Source organism: Macaca fascicularis, chromosome 4, assembly GCF_037993035.2.
Source record: "Macaca fascicularis isolate 582-1 chromosome 4, T2T-MFA8v1.1".
NCBI lineage: Eukaryota > Metazoa > Chordata > Mammalia > Primates > Cercopithecidae > Macaca > Macaca fascicularis.
In genome coordinates, this window is record NC_088378.1 from 5,704,858 (window position 1) to 5,721,138 (window position 16,281).

Below are 16,281 nucleotides of genomic sequence, written 5' to 3' on the forward strand. Positions count from 1 at the left end.
AGTGTCTGGTGTTTTTATTCATCCTTCTATGAAAATAGTGAGCATAAGGTTTTTTATGTTATTAATCTGAATATCCCAGTTAAATCTTTAAGTCAGCAATTATATTGATTTTGAAAAATGAAGTCCCTATTTCCTGTGTAAATGTCTTTAGAACTTATTTACATTAATCTTTTATTAATGATTAATGCATTCATGTAGATACTTCACCAATGAGAAATGCAAAGTATATATCTTTTTCGTTTGTTTGTTTTTTTGTTTTTAAGCAGGATCTCACTCTGTCACCCAGGCTGGAGTACAGTGGCACAATCTTAGCTCACTGTAACCTCAAACTTCTGACTTCAAGTGATCCTCCCACCTCGGCCTCCTGAGCAGCTAGTGCTACAGGCATGCACCACCTCACCCAGCTAATTTTTTTATTTTTTGTAGAGGTGGGGTCTCACTATGTTGCCCAGGCTGATCTTGAACTCCTGGTCTCAAGCCATCCTCCTACCACAGCCTCCAAAAGCCCTGGGATTATAAGGATGACTCACTGTGCCCAGGCCAAAGTGTATAGCTTATAAAATAAATCATGATTATTTTGAAATACTAAGAACTAAGTCAGGATTTGCCTTGCCAAATCACAAAATGTACTGTAGACTTTTTATAATAATTAAAACTGTGGTCTACAAGTAAACCCAATGATACAGAATTGGGAATTCAGAAACAGACCCAAGTATATTTAAGGATAGGTGGGGCACCGTGGCTCACACCTGTAATCCCAGCACTTTGGGAGGCTAATGCGGGGTGGATCACCTGAGGTCGGGAGTCCGAGACCAGCCTGATCAACATGGAGAAATCCCATTTCTACTAAAAATACATAATTAGCCGGGTGTGGTGGCACATGCCTGTAATCGCAGCTACTCGGAAGGCTGAGGCAGGAGTATCGCTTGAACCCAGGAGGCAAGGGTTGCAGTGAGCCAAGATTGCACCATTGCACTCCAGCCTGGGCAACAAAAGCAAAACTCTGTCTCAAAAAAAATTAAAAATTAAAAAAAAAGCATATTTGAGGATGAAATGTATGATGAAGGTGACAGTTCAATCAGTGGGAAAATGATGATTCAGTCCATGACCTCCTACTTGACAGTATCTGTAGAGTAAAGGGAGTTTGAATTAACTTTTCCCTAGCCCTGAATACGTGTAAAATTCAACCTCTATTTTAGAGGTTCATTATTGACTTTTTATATTTGTAACAGGTAGCTACCTATCAATGCATTCAACTACAAAAATCCTTTAAAAAAATACTTCTGCAAAACATGTGATTCCAGTGACTGATCCTCAATTAGAAATGAATGTTAAAAAGGGAGCTTTTGCAGGTAAATTGTTTGGAGGCAAATGAAACGAAAACAACAGAGTAGGGAACCACTAATATAAAGGAGGGAAAGTGGAGCCATGAAAACATGTCAGAAACAAGTGTGTGTTGTGAGGTTAGGCTTCATTTTCCCTTCTGCTGGAGTTTTTGGCCTTCATATCGCTATATATTCAATGTTTTGTTAGCATTTATCCTCAGCTCTCATTGGAAACATTTGTTTGATTAATATGAACAAAAATCATGAGCTAATTAGGAAAACAAGTATGAAGCTTCCACTATAGAGTATTAGTCGATTTTTGATAATTATTTTTTAACTACATGGAGGAGTTTTTCATATTCTGGCAAGTAGTTAAAAGACTTCTAAACCTTTTATTTTCAGCAAACTTAATAAATAGAAGAGCTTTCCATACACTCTCGGGCACAGTATTTGCTTATCTGTTACTTGTGTATCATATGAAACCTACACAGAAGCAGTACATATTTTATAATACTGAATATATGATCATCTAATAATGTAGGAATGTATAAGATAGTCCATTATTATTGGATTATGAAGCTACATATAATTTGAACATGCGATTAAATTCAGCCTTAAAGGGCCTATGGCTAAGTCATAAAAAAAGATGTGTGTTTTACCTTTTCAAACAAACAAATGCAGCCAAAAACTATGACTCCCTCCACACCCCCCACAAAAATTCAGAGCTACTGTTGGAGGTTTGCTCCAGAGTTCACCTTCTGTTTTCATTATGACATGTTCTTCTTTAAGAGTTATCTAAACCACTCGGTTCAATTTATGTTCACTTCCTGCAGTTCTGTCTTTGGTACAGAAAAGGGACAGTTGCTTCCTTATAGTTTGAGAAAATCATTGTCAATTCTAATTTTTCTTCATTCTAAATATGCCACTTTTTAATTTTTTTTTCTTGCATTTATCTCCTTTTTGTTCTTGAATTACCTTTCTACTCGTTCTGTCTTAAGAAAGGGTGACAAACTGAATTGTATTTGGACAATGATAGATATTGAATCTAACGAGAGTCTTACTCTATGCCATATGTATATTGGTGCCTAATGTAGTTATAGTAACTAGAAAATGGTTTTTCTAGCCTTTTAAAGAATAACTAAGTTGCAACTGTCATTCATCATATATGAAAATTTTAATCCATAAGTATATACTTTCTATTTGAACATATTAAATAGCTTCGTTCTTTTCAAAATAATTACTTAAAATAAATTTTTCACATGCATTGGACTTAACAGCAAATACGACTTCAGCACAGCCCTATGTAGATATACTTGGAAATGCAGGTATTTTGAACTTAACTTCTAATCATTTATACTTGTTATTAATTTAAAGCACCCAGGGTTAAAGCAAAGCCTTGCTTTCCTCTCCCTTCCTCCTTGTTCATTAAACCAAGTTTATGGGATTTATTAAGTCAAGTTAATGGGGTTCATTCTCTTTTGATTTTAACATGTTGAAAGAAAGAGTTCTGTAATTTTACAAAGCTTAAAAACCACTTACCTGATAAGTTAATAAATATATCTGTCTCATCCTTGGAGCTACCTTCATAATAACAAGTATTGTAGAAAGGTACTTAGGTTAAGAGGGCTGTCTAATACTTACTGCTTCAAATTGTCTTCGTTCTTAGAGTAATCCAACATAAGATAAAAATAAAGTGAAGTCTGTGGGAAATTTACCTAAACCTTAGTATTTTCAAATTTTGTAGATAATCGTAATACAATTATGTCAAAACACTGCCCCCAATTTCTATGTGATTTAAGTAGCAATTCTTATTTAGTAGAAAGTAGTTTTAACATATGTTTGGATTTCATCAAAATAACTGATTCTATTTTTAAAAAACGATTTATTTTAAAATAGTTTCAGGACATTACCTTCCCACCCTGTCATTTGAAAGGGGAAGGATCACTCAGATTTTGTCAAGATTTTTGCTCAGAGAAGAGCAAATTTTTCATCTAGAGTATTCTGAATCTGCAGTTTTATAAACTAGCCATCGAAGCAATGTGAGTGAGTCTTATAAAGAGAAAGTTCTGAGAAGGGAAGATTTCTAATGAAAATGAAGAATGTAACCAAATCACTTGACTTGCGGCTACTGATTCTGTCTTCAGGTAACATGTATCAAGTCTATAGGGAGGCTGGACCCTGTGTGTGTTTGTGGTCTGATAGAATCTTGATCCCAATCACGGGAGGTATTTTTTCTGATTTCATTATTTTCTGTGTATCAGAATAGGAGGCTATTTGACGAGTGTTTCTGTGCCTGTACATTCAAATTTTACATATGAGTTTGCATTTTTTGTGAATTGGAAATGTGAGATAGTTTCACTTTAGATAATCTGGTTTGATCATGGCAAAGCACCTTTCCTCATGTTATGACTCTTCTTTTAATTGACTCACAGATTTATTATGACTATTGAGTAAGACTCACGTGTGTCTTTTTGTACTATGCATATGTACAGGAAAGTCTGTAAAACATCTTTTCTTCTCCCTAGAGCCTGTGCATATTCACACCACCTGGGATAAAGGAAGGAAAACCCCGCCTCATCCCTGCTGGGCCCATCACTCAGGGCACCACCATCTCTGCTTATGTGGCCAAGTCCAGGAAGACATTGCTAGTAGAAGACATCCTTGGAGTAAGTGGCTTTTTGACTCTGTGTGATCTTTTTAACCTGAAGTATTTAATTAAGAAAGATGGCATATCATTTTGATGGTATAATTTAAACTGTTTCATTTTTAAAAGCTTTAAAGCTAGTTACAGATCAGTATATTGATGTGTAAGTTAATTTTTTGTACTCAGAAAATTCCCTTTACCAACTAAGAGCTAAATTTGCACAGTTCTTATTTCAACACATGCCAGTACAGTTAACACAAAAATACTGTGTATATCTATATGAATGTAAACTAAATGATTACTGTTTTATGTTTCATATTTTGCTAGGATGCATATGAATGAGTTAGCTATTGCTGTATGACAAATTACCTCAAATTTTAGTGGTGTCATACGGTAGCCACATGTTATTTCTTATGAATCTAAGGACTGGGTTGTTCTGCTTATCTGGACTGCTGTCAGTTGGGCTTGCCTATGTGTCTGAGGTCAGCTGGCCATCAGTTAGGTGCTGGCTGGCCTCTTATGCCCTCTGCTTTCCCTGTGCCTCTCATCCCCTTCCAGTAAGGCTATCCTGGCTTGTTTTTGCCATGGTAGCAGGAGTCTGAAAGAAGTAGTGTGAAAGGTACAAGTGAGTTTTCAAGTCTCTGCTTACATCAAATTTACTACCCTCCCATTAACCAGAGCAAATCACATGGACAGGCCCAGACTTGGTATTGATCCTTAACAAAGGACATAGGTACAGAGAAACTAGACAAGTTGGAGCCCTCAGTCTAGTCTTCCACAGTACATGTGGACATTTTAATGAAATTTTATGACATGGAATATAGACTTTAAAGGTAACAAGTATACAGGTATAAAAAAAATTGCTCTAAGTGCTAATAGGAGCCATGAATCCTCGGTTTTAGTTTTGATTTTTCCACCATTGTTTGTATGACCTTGAATAAATTGGGTAGCTAGAGAAAGGAAGGAAGAGACAGAAAGAGAGAAGGGAAGGAAGGGAGGGAAGGAGAGAGGAGGGCCAATGCTATATAACTTCTCATTTGAAAATGTTCTATTGTGTATGTACATTTTCAAAAGATCTGTAAATTACAAGTACAGAGTTACACTATTTCATGACGCTCTAATTCATCCTGATAGCTTCTTACAGATAGTAGAATTTGAATAAATAGAATTGGTGCTTTTGATATTAATTCATTCAATTTCCCTGTACTTCCTTTGAGTAACTTTACTAAGCTAGAAAATTATTAAAAAATCAAAGAACCAATTTCATTTCTTATGATAAATAATTGATCATTATTAGATGATTTGAATACTTACTATAGGCCTTTGAGATTCAATTAGAATGACTGTTGTTAACATACACTTTTGTGTTACTCTAGGCTTAAAAGTAGAAAAAAAGTTTACATATAATTTTCTTCACATAGTGTTTACATTTGGAGTAATTTTCTCTGCGGCATTGTACCTGTAAATACCCTGAGAGTGTTCTAGCACATACAAGATGATGTCAGCATTTATGATTATTTTTATTATATGAAATTAACATTCATCATTCATTCAATGTATACTGCATAAGGATAAAGAAATGTTAAAGCAATATTTGGGTATAAGTTCCATGAAAAAGTAAGCATTTCCTTACATAAGATTGATGGTGGCTATCATCATTTAGTTTTCCTTTGAAAAGTACTGCTTATTATTGATTACAAGTATCATGGCAATTTCTGATAGAAATAAGAATCATAACTTAATGATCATGTCACTGAATTGATGTCTTTTTCTCTTTTTGTTTTTCAGGATGAGCGATTTCCAAGAGGTACTGGACTGGAATCAGGGACTCGTATCCAGTCTGTTCTTTGCTTACCAATTGTCACTGCAATTGGTGACTTGATTGGTATTCTTGAGCTGTATCGGCACTGGGGCAAAGAAGCCTTCTGTCTTAGTCACCAGGAGGTGAGCTCTTTAAACGCTGCATGTTAGAATTTTTAGTTGTACCTAGCTTACTGAAAGTGCTTGTTAGTATTGCTAAGTAATACTAAACTGAAAATACATGAATGAATATTTAAAATCACAATTTGCTTAACAGTGTTTTGATACTAATAATGATGATTCTAAAACCTGTTTCTGTTTAGAGAGGAAACTGGTTACATAAGAAATATGGTCCTTTTGTTAAGTAAAATCCAGTATAACAATAAAAGGTATGCCATATTCTGAGTCATAGAAAGTAGTAGAATGACCTTGGAGACGTTTCGCACTCTGGTTGTCTTTATGTTTTCTTTAAAATGTCTTTTCCTTAGCTTGTGTCCTGAATAAAAGGCTCTAGTGTCAAATACATTTGAATTCCATTCACTATTCACTGAATTGGCTCATTAATACTAAAAGCAAATATTAACATGATATTTATCACATCCAGTATGAACCAATTCCCTTCAGTGGCCCAACTCCTGTCCACTTGCCTGAATGAACCCATCTCCTGCTACCCCACCTGTCCCTCACTCACTCCAGCCATGCTGCATCCTCAGGCAAGGCTGACAGGCTACTACTCAGGCCTTTACATTTTTTCTTCTCTCCACTTATCCCCCTCACAGCCACATCCTTTGGAATTTCCTCAAATGTTGCCTTATCTATAAGGCCCTCCCTGAACACTTCATGTACATTTGATTGGCTCCTATCCAGTATTTCTTTCCCTCTATCTGCTGCTTTTACTCTGTAGCACCTGTCACCATCTAGTATATTATATGCTATACTTATTTCCTTGCTTGTGCTTCTCCCTGAAGTACACTGAAAGCTACTCCATTTCTGTTATTTACTACAGTACCTCCAGCACCTAGAATAGTGCCTGGTACATAATAGACACTCATGAATATTTGTTGAATGAGTGAATAATAAAAGTAGAATAGCTAGTAATTTTGAGGAACTTGTTAGCTGATGTGTGTGTATATATATATATATAAAATATATATTTGATTTTTACATTTTAGAAATATTTCATTATTTAAAGTGGTCATTAGATTACTTTTCAATAGCATTTTTGTTAAACTGAAAAATAATAATTTTGTTAAAATCATTGGGCTACAGCTCTCTTAACAATCAGTTTGTTTTTCATTTTATTCCAAATTAAGATGAACAAGAGAACATTAAAGTCAATTAAATAGAAGGGGAAAAATATAAAAGAAAAACCTTGTAAATATTTGGTGCTTTGTGTTTGGAAAATGTTCAAAAGCTCAGTGACCTCAGAAAATTCTTCATATACATGTATGCCCCAGTCCTTTGTTGAGATGACTACATGTGACTAATAAAATCTTGTTATATACATATATAAAATACATATTATTACTTATAGGTATGTGTTTCTAATTTTTTTTAGGTTGCAACAGCAAATCTTGCCTGGGCTTCAGTAGCAATACATCAGGTGCAGGTGAGTCTTTGGGGTGTTTTTACAGGGGCTTCCTAAGGGAGAAGAATGTTTTTAGAGCACAGCATTGAAGACTGGAGTAGAGGTTAAGTCACCTAATGCCTTATTTTGGGACATTATAGTATTCTATTATTTCTAGAAATTTTAATTTAATCAGTTATATTTACTTACTCCCTGCCTTAAATATTCTGCAATTACATGTGTGTGCATTCACATATATATATGTATGTATAATGCATATATATGTGTGTGTGTGTGTGTGTATATATGTATTTATACAATAAATGGCATATGTCGTGCTGAAAATCTAGGAATAATCTTCTACTGGAGTTGCATTGATATTTTTATGATTCCATTCCTTTTTTTTTTTTTGAGACAGAGTCTCGCTGTGTTGCCCAGGCTGGAGTGCTGTGGTGTGATCTCGACTCACTGCAAGCTCCGCCTCCCGGGTTCACGCCATTCTCCTGCCTCAGCCTCCCGAGTAGCTGGGACTACAGGCGCCCGCCACCTCGCCCGGCTAGTTTTTTGTATTTTTTGGTGGAGACGGGGTTTCACCGTGTTAGCCAGGATGGTCTGGATCTCCTGACCTCGTGATCCGCCTGTCTCGGCCTCCCGAAGTGCTGGGATTACAGGCTTGAGCCACCGCGCCCGGCCGATTCCATTTCTTAAGTTAAATTTTCCTCTAAGTGGTCTGTGAAACATTCTAACTTTAAGATATCTGGTTCTCTTGAAGATATTACCTAATGTAAAACTGACAAACTACTTAGAGTTTTACTGGTAGTTAGACTTTAAAGTTCAAGAACATGGTAGCAATATAGCGTTCTTTGTATCTTCTCCCTCTCTTAATTTTTTTGGTGGTGGTTTTATTTTTCTACTTCTGTTTCAGCAAATTGAAGCTGATGAGGGAGGAACTGTATGGTAGGAAGAAAAATCGAGCTGTAGTATAATAGAACGAGTGGAAAGGACTCTTGAATTATGAAGTGTAGGTGGAATATGTGCTCAACTACAGTTTTTAGAAGTACAGTGTAAAGTAGTTCTAAAGAGGGACTTGGGTAGTGTACCCGGACCTGAATGGTGCTTCTATCACTTATTAGTTCTGAAGCCTCAGTAAGGTTTTTAACATCTTTATAACTCCATTATGAAATGTAACTTCCAAACCTATAATGTTTTTTGGTGCTTGAAACGATAAATATAAAGTGCTTAGAACAATGCTTAGCACATTTAAGTATTCAGTAAATATTAATGGTTATTGATATTATTACATTATAATCCAAGTGATTGTGTTAGGCCTTCTTTCAATAAATAAGGTACTTAGTATTCTGGAAGTTTTATTTTTAAATAAGCAGAAATCTCTTATAATTGTAGCTATTATTTTTATATGGTAGGTATGCAGAGGCCTTGCCAAACAGACTGAATTGAATGACTTTCTACTCGACGTATCAAAGTAAGTGTTCATTTCTAGGGATGTAGTAGCTCTTATTAATCAACGGTTTAAATTAAGGGCAGCCTGTGGCAGAAATAGACTATCGTCTGTTGCAGCTGCTAACTGAAGATCCATCTTCACAAGTAGTCTGGGAAGAATGGTTAATCATTGTGGACTGTAGAGTTATACTCTCATTCACGTTCACTCTAAAGTGAAGGATTGCAGATATATATGTGATTATCTTAATTTTCAATTTTGATGTATATTTTCTAAATAGACTCTCTTAGAATATGTTAAAGACACTAAATATCTCTATTTTTGCAGGAGAATACTGGCTGCAGTGGGAGGGAAAATGTTCTGGCTTATTTTTTTACAAAAAGTCCTAATTGGTTTTTCTAATAATGTCAGTAAGTTAAACATTATTATTATTATTATTTACATTTTCCCAGGTATAGTATCTCAGTTATCATTTCCGAGAAAATGTTCTATTTCCCTGGTTTGGCCTAGAAAAACTCCCTTTGACTGACAGTGGAAGCAATTATATAATAGATATTTATTAAATCACGTATTTTTATTGCTTTTATTTACTACAGGGGACATCGTCTATATATCTGACCCATATAATTAATCATTGAAATCTAAAATATGCCCCAGGACATGGTAACTTTAGGGTCATGTCCTCCTCCAAGTTTACTGAAGTAATAATGTAGTTTTTCCTCTGTGTCCTCCAGCAGCAATGATGACATGTGATGTCTCACGTGTCACTGTAAATGCACCTAACAATTTACCCGTCAGTAATTGTTATTGATCCTCATTAATTAGTTTGAAGTTACTAGTTTATGTTACAGTTAGTTTTTGAAATAATAAAATTAAAGTAGTATGGGACTGAAAAAGCTCTCTTTGGATACCTAAGCCAACTAGGTAAAGCACTACCTAGCCAGTGGAGTCTATCTTAAGAGTCCTTCTTTACATTTTCTATATATTACATGCATATTGATTTACATTTTTTCAGGTTTACATTTTAGTATATGCACTATTTGCCTCTGAAACATTTACTTGCTGTTCATAACAATGAATATAGACTCATATAAAGTCATTAGATCCTTAGCATTACTTGTATGCTGACATTTCTTCTCAACGGAATTACATTACTTTCTCAGTACACTTTAAGTACGAACTTTCTCCAGTTTTCAGTGATAATTTATATTTAACTATTGATGAGATTTAGCACATTTAAATATTTTTATTTTAGATCAGCATTATTAATGAAAATATTAAATATGGTAGGTGCAATTTTATTTCTGCGTACTTTGTTAAATGCAACACACTTTCTCTCTACACTGATACTTGTCAATAAAATAAATACTGATTGCATTCTCTGGAATTATAGAGCCCTCACTCTAAGGTCAATGATAAAGTTTCATTTATCTCTTTAAAATAATATTACAGTACTGATTTTTTTTTACCAAATCACAAAAATCAAATGATATTTATGTTTTTTATTTAGATGTAGACAAAACCAAGAAATGTATTCAAAGTGTAATATGTACTGTGATCTAATAAAATTATTTACAGGACTTTTGTTTCTTTTTTTCAGAACATATTTTGATAACATAGTTGCAATAGATTCTCTACTTGAACACATAATGGTAGGTTGTTTTTGTTCTGAGTATGATTTTATTTAACCCTTAGACCCATGGTGCTAATATATGACATAACATTTACACTTTTTTATCCACAGGCACTTTTAATATTATGAAAATGTGGTGCTTAGGAATTCACACCTTGATCTGTTTGTCACTTCTTTTAATTTTGGGGCAGTAAGTTTGAATAACGTTTTTAAAAAGCTCAGAGCTTTTCTTTATTAATGGAGAGCCAGACTTAGAAAAGACATTTGGTTTCTTTCTATATTCTTCAAAACACCTCTTATATATGGGATATGTTAGGAATTCTCCATTGATTTTTTCCTGATCTCCAAGTTCATTCTGCTTAGTTCTAGTCTTAATTATTCCTTTCTCTTAGATGGCTATCAGGCACTTTTGAGCCGAAAGCTGTATGACGTAGAGTCATAGGCATATTTCCCTATGCTGCTGAGTACTTTTAGGTCTCTAGTGAAACTTCTTTCAGAAGTGGCTTCTAGTTGTCAGAATGTGTGGGTGTATGCCATGGAAGCCCAGGCTTTCTCGGTACCATTTGTGCCCTGTTACGTGCTTTAATAAATGCTCTTTCTCCTCATTTTTCTGGTCCATCTCAAAATACAGTACCCTTCTGCAATAAAGAGTTTTCTCATCTAGCAATTTTATGTCGCATACTGATAAGATTTTTTTTTTATTTGACAGTAAAAGACAAGTATGAAGTGTGCTTTGTGCAACGTCTTGTAGAGACAGGAAGTTTACTAAGGGTAATTAGAGAATAACACAGGTTATTAACTTCAGCACGTTCTTTCTGTGATAAGTTATTTCTATAGTTTTATCTAGACAAAAATAAAAGAATTGTACATTAAAATAACTTCTCGTTATGAAACAACTGAAGGAATTTGTAAATCAGTGAATACCTTTAAGAAAAATATAAAGTTACAATGTAGACTGACATCGAGCTTATACTAGGGGTACAAGAAGCACTTATTGCTTGTTCTTTGTATTATTACTATTTTCTTTTAAAAACAGCTTTATTGAAGTGTAGTTTACGTATATACAGCTTATCCATTTAAAGTGTTCGATTCAGTGGTTTTTAGTATAATCATGGATATGTGCAACTATCATCAATCAATTTTAGAACATTTTCATTAACTCATAAAGCAACTTGGATACCCTTTTTAGCTATTATCTCCTTAGCTTATCACTTCCTTACACCCCTATTTCCCCTTGCCTCACCAGCCCTAAGCAACCATTGTCTACTCTCTTTCTCCGTGGGTTTACCAATTCTGGGCATTCTGTCTGAAAAGAATCACATAATATGTAGCCTTTTGTGCCTTGGCGTCTTTCACCTAGCATACTGTTTTCAAAATTACATACTGTGCATGTGTCAGTACCTCATTCATTTTTATGACCAAATAATATTCCATTTTATGGATATACGTACCACATTAAAAAAATCCATTCATCAATTGATAGACATTTGAGTTGTTTCCACATCTTAGCTCTTGTACATAGTGCTACTGTGAACATTCCTCTACAGGTTTTGGTTTGAATGCCTGTTTTCCATGGTTTGGGGTGTATACCTAGGAGTGGAATTGCTGGGTCATATAATAGTTCTGTGTTTCACTTTTTGAAGAACTGTCAAACTTTCTATGGCAGTTGCACCACTTTTCATTCCCAACAGCTGTGCACAAGGGTTCTGATTTCTCCACATCCTCACCAACACTTGTTATTATCTGACTTCTTCATTATAATGGGTGTAAACTGCTATCTCAGTGTGGTTTCAATTAGTATTTCTCTAATGACTAATGATGTTGAGTATCTTTTCTTGTGTTTATTGGCCGCATGTATGTTGTCTTAGGAGAGATGTCTATTCAGAGCCATTGACCACTTTTTATCATTGGCTCATTAGGAGTTCTTCATATATTCTAGCTATAACTCCCTTGTCTCATAATTGCTTTGCTAATATTTTCTCCCATTTTGGTAGGTTGCCTTTTCACTTTCTTGATAGTGTCTTTTGAGGCACAAAGATTTCGATGAAATCCAATTTAGCTATTTCTTTCTTTTGCTGTTTATGCTTTTAGTTTTATATCTAAGCCAAATCAGAGATCATGCAAATTTACTCAGATATTTTCTTCTAAGAGTTGTAGGGTTTTTAACTCTTATATTTAGGTCTTTGATCTGTTTTGACTTAGTTTTATATATGATGTGTGGTAAAGGTCCAGTTTCATTCATTTCCATGTAGCTATCAAGTTTTCCCCAGCACATCAGTTGAACATAAAATGTGGTTTTATTTCTGGACTCTTGATGCTATTCTGTTGCTCTGTATTTCTGTGGTAATGCCAGTACACTTTCTTGATTACTGTGGTTTTGTAGTAACTTTTGAAATTAGGAAGCGTGAGTTCCCCAACTTTTCAAGATTCTTTTAGCTCTTCTGGGTACCTATCAAATACATTTAAGTTTTAGAAGTAGCAGGTCACTTTCTACAAAGAGATCAGGTGGAATGCTCATAGGAATTGTGTTGAATCTGTAGAACAATCTGAAGTATTGCCGTCTTAACAACTGAAAGACAATTAAGTCTTCTAATACATGAACGCGAGGTATTTTTCCATTTATCTAGATCTTAATTTTTTTCAACAGTGTTTTGTGGTTTTGGAGAATAAGTATTGCTTTTATTTTGGCCAATTTATTCCTAAGTATTTTATTTTTAATGCTATTATAAATGGAATTGTTTTCTTAGTTTTATTTTTTGATTTTATACTGCAAATATATAGAAACAACATTGGTTTTTATATATTGATTATGTATCCTGCAAGCTTGATGAACTCATATATTAGTTCCTATAGTTTCTTAGTTTCTTAGTGGATATATATATCCAGTTGGAGACAGTTTTACTCCTTACTTTCTATTCCAGGTTGTTTTATTTCTTTTTCTGGCATGATTGCCCTGGCTAGAACCTATAGCACAATACTGAAAAGAAGTGGCAAGTGTGGACCTTCTTATCTCATTCCTGATCTCAAGGGAGAAGCATTTAGTTTTTTGCCATCAAATATGATGTTATTTGTGGCTTTCTCATAGATGGCCTTTGTCAGGTTGATGAAATTCCCTTTTATTCCTAGTTTATTGAGTGTTTTTATCACGCAAGTGTGTTACATTTTGTCAAATAATTTTTGTGCATCAGTGTAGATGATCATATGGTTTTTACTTTTAATTCTATTGATAGTGTATATTACATCAATTGATTGTTTTACGTTAAAGTAACCTTGCACTCCTGTGATGAATCTCAGTTCATTATGTTGTGTAATTTATATAGGAATTGCCTTAAATTTATAGAAAACTTGATATCTTCAGCACATGGAGTCTTCCTAGCCAAAGACATTTACTTATTTTCAGGTTTTTTTTTTTAAATATTTCTTGAGTGAATGTATTGATTATGGTCCCCCATAGTTAACTCATTTTTCCAGTTTATAGTCTTTAGTTTTCAAGATAGAGGACAGTGATTTATAATGCACAATAGTAGAGGTTCTAGTGGTTCTTCTTTTCCAGTTTGTACAGTACTTATTTCTTTGTGTCTGTTAATGTATTAGCTGCAACCTGATGAACACTGTTGAATGGAAGCAACAGAAATCAACAAGGGAATATATTGATTTTTCTTGACATGTGTACCTCCCACATTTCATTGGAAGCAACAGAAATCAATAAGGGGATATACTGATTTTTCTTGATGTGTGTACCTCCCACATTTCATTGGAAGAAACATAAATCAACAAGGGAATATATTTATTTTTCTTGATGTGTGTACCTCCCACATTTCATTGGAAGCAACAGAAATCAACAAAGGGATATATTGATTTTTCTTGATGTGTGTACCTCTCACATTTCATTGCTATGTATATTTGCTGTGGATCCACAGCAGATATAATTTATCAATTTTAAAACATTTTCTTCTATTCCTAATTTTCTGTGAGTTTGCATCTGATTTGGTGTTCAGTATTATCAAATTTTGATAAGCTATTTAAAAAATGATTGGAGTAGACACCTGTATTATTACTCAACGTTGAACCACTCTTACATTCCTGGCATAAAGGCTATTCAATTGTAATGTTTTCTTTATTCCTGGATTAGGTGTTAATATTTATTTCCAAGTTTTGCATCTATATTCATTCATCAGATTGCTCAATGTTTCTTTTTTTCTATCCTTGGGTTGTATCGGTATTGGGTTATGCTACGCTTATAAAATGAGCTAAGAAATGTTCCGTTCCTTTCTGTGGTCTAAAGTGGTTTAAGTATACTTATTATTTATTCCCTTAATGTTTGATACCAATGTTTGTTCCGTTATTGTTCCCTTAATGTTTGATACAAATCAGCTAATAAGACCCCAACAAGATAATAAATGAAGCACATTTGTTTCCTTTTTTTTTACTCTTCTTATCCACTACCCTTACATAGTTTTAGATATATAAATATTTTTATATACTTCATGTTTCTTAAATTAATTTTTCATGATGCATATAATTAAGAAATTAAGAATAATTAAGAATTAAGTATAATTAAGAATAATTAAGACCCCATTGGGGTCTTATTAGGGGTAGGTCTCTGACTCTCTTTTCAGTTTCTTCTATGACATTGGATCCTTCAAGTTTTCATTCACCCTTTTCTGCTATAATGTTTCTTGGGAATCTGTTATAGTCTTATAATGCATAGTAACTGGGGTTATCAAATGGTGAGCAAAGCCCTTCACAGCCTCTGTCCTCATTGATCTTTTAGTCTGTGGGGAGACAGACATGAGCCAAATATCAACATAACTGTGAAACTGCAGTCAGAGTCAGGCCTATAAAGGAGCATAACAGTGCTCTGAAAGCTCATGATGGGATCTAGTGGAGCTGGGGAGGCTGTGGCAAGCTTTCCTGATACTGTGACTTTGGTCTGGTGGTTGTGTGGAAGTTACACAGGCAAAGAGGAAAGAGGAGTCTACTTTAGGGGATGGGGGAACAGTGTGCTTCTGTGTAGAAAGGCCCTGGAAGGGCCAAGTCACTCAGGCCTGGGAGGGAGTTTTGAATTAAGGCTTGTAAGCTAGAAGTGTAAGATCAGATTTGTGTTTTGAAAAGATAACCCTGGAATAGAGGAAACAAGTGGGGAATGAGGTTAGACTTTTTTGAGGAACTTTTTGATAATATAGAAGATTTATTATTTTCAGACAAGCAAATCTGGGTAATTTTTTTTTCCTGAGACATAGTCTCGCTCTGTCACTAGGGTGGAATGCAGTGGCACGATCTCGGCTCACTGCTACCTCTGTCTCCCAGGTTCAAGCAATTCTCCTGCCTCAGCCTCCCAAGTAGCTGGTACTACAGGCACACACCACCACGCCTGCCTACTTTTTGTATTTTTAGTAGAGATGGGGTTTCACCGTGTTGGCCAGGATGGTCTTAATCTCTTGACCTTCTGATCCACCCACCTTGGCCTCCCAACGTGCTGGGATTACAGGTGTGAGCCACCGCGCCTGACCAAATCTGGGTAATTCTTAAATTTCTAGGTGATCAGTTCATCTAGGTCAGTGCTTCTCAATGGGGTGATGCTGATTTGGGCAGAGCAGTTCCCTCTGGCACAGTGTCATCCTGGGCACTGCAGACCTGCAGCATCTTTAGCTTGTGAGAATTCGAAACCAACAAACGTGCCTGCACTTATTTCCAGATGCCCCGCAGCCAGGCGGCTCAGCTGCTAGTTGGGAATCAATGAATTAGATCTTCAAATCAATTTTTATAAATGTGTAGGTACTTTATATTTCCTTTCTTATCTGAAAACATCAACTACTTAAATTAGTGTAGATAATGAAAGAGAGGATTTAC

The 16,281-nt window shown here is 35.0% G+C and overlaps 1 protein-coding gene across 10 annotated transcripts in view; it reads left to right on the forward strand.

Moving 5' to 3' along the window:
* Positions 1-16,281, forward strand: part of PDE10A (phosphodiesterase 10A) — a 676,118-nt gene that overhangs the window by 574,483 nt on the left and 85,354 nt on the right. For all 10 annotated transcript variants that reach the window (XR_012433277.1, XR_012433276.1, XM_074036771.1 and 7 more), the window contains 5 exons: positions 3,851-3,991; positions 5,758-5,913; positions 7,328-7,378; positions 8,761-8,819; positions 10,396-10,447. Coding sequence is in view for 8 of the 10 variants with exons in the window: in XM_074036771.1 (XP_073892872.1) it covers positions 3,851-3,991; positions 5,758-5,913; positions 7,328-7,378; positions 8,761-8,819; positions 10,396-10,447 (459 nt within the window). In the remaining 2 variants the exon portion in view is untranslated. The remainder of the gene's footprint in view (positions 1-3,850; positions 3,992-5,757; positions 5,914-7,327; positions 7,379-8,760; positions 8,820-10,395; positions 10,448-16,281) is intronic.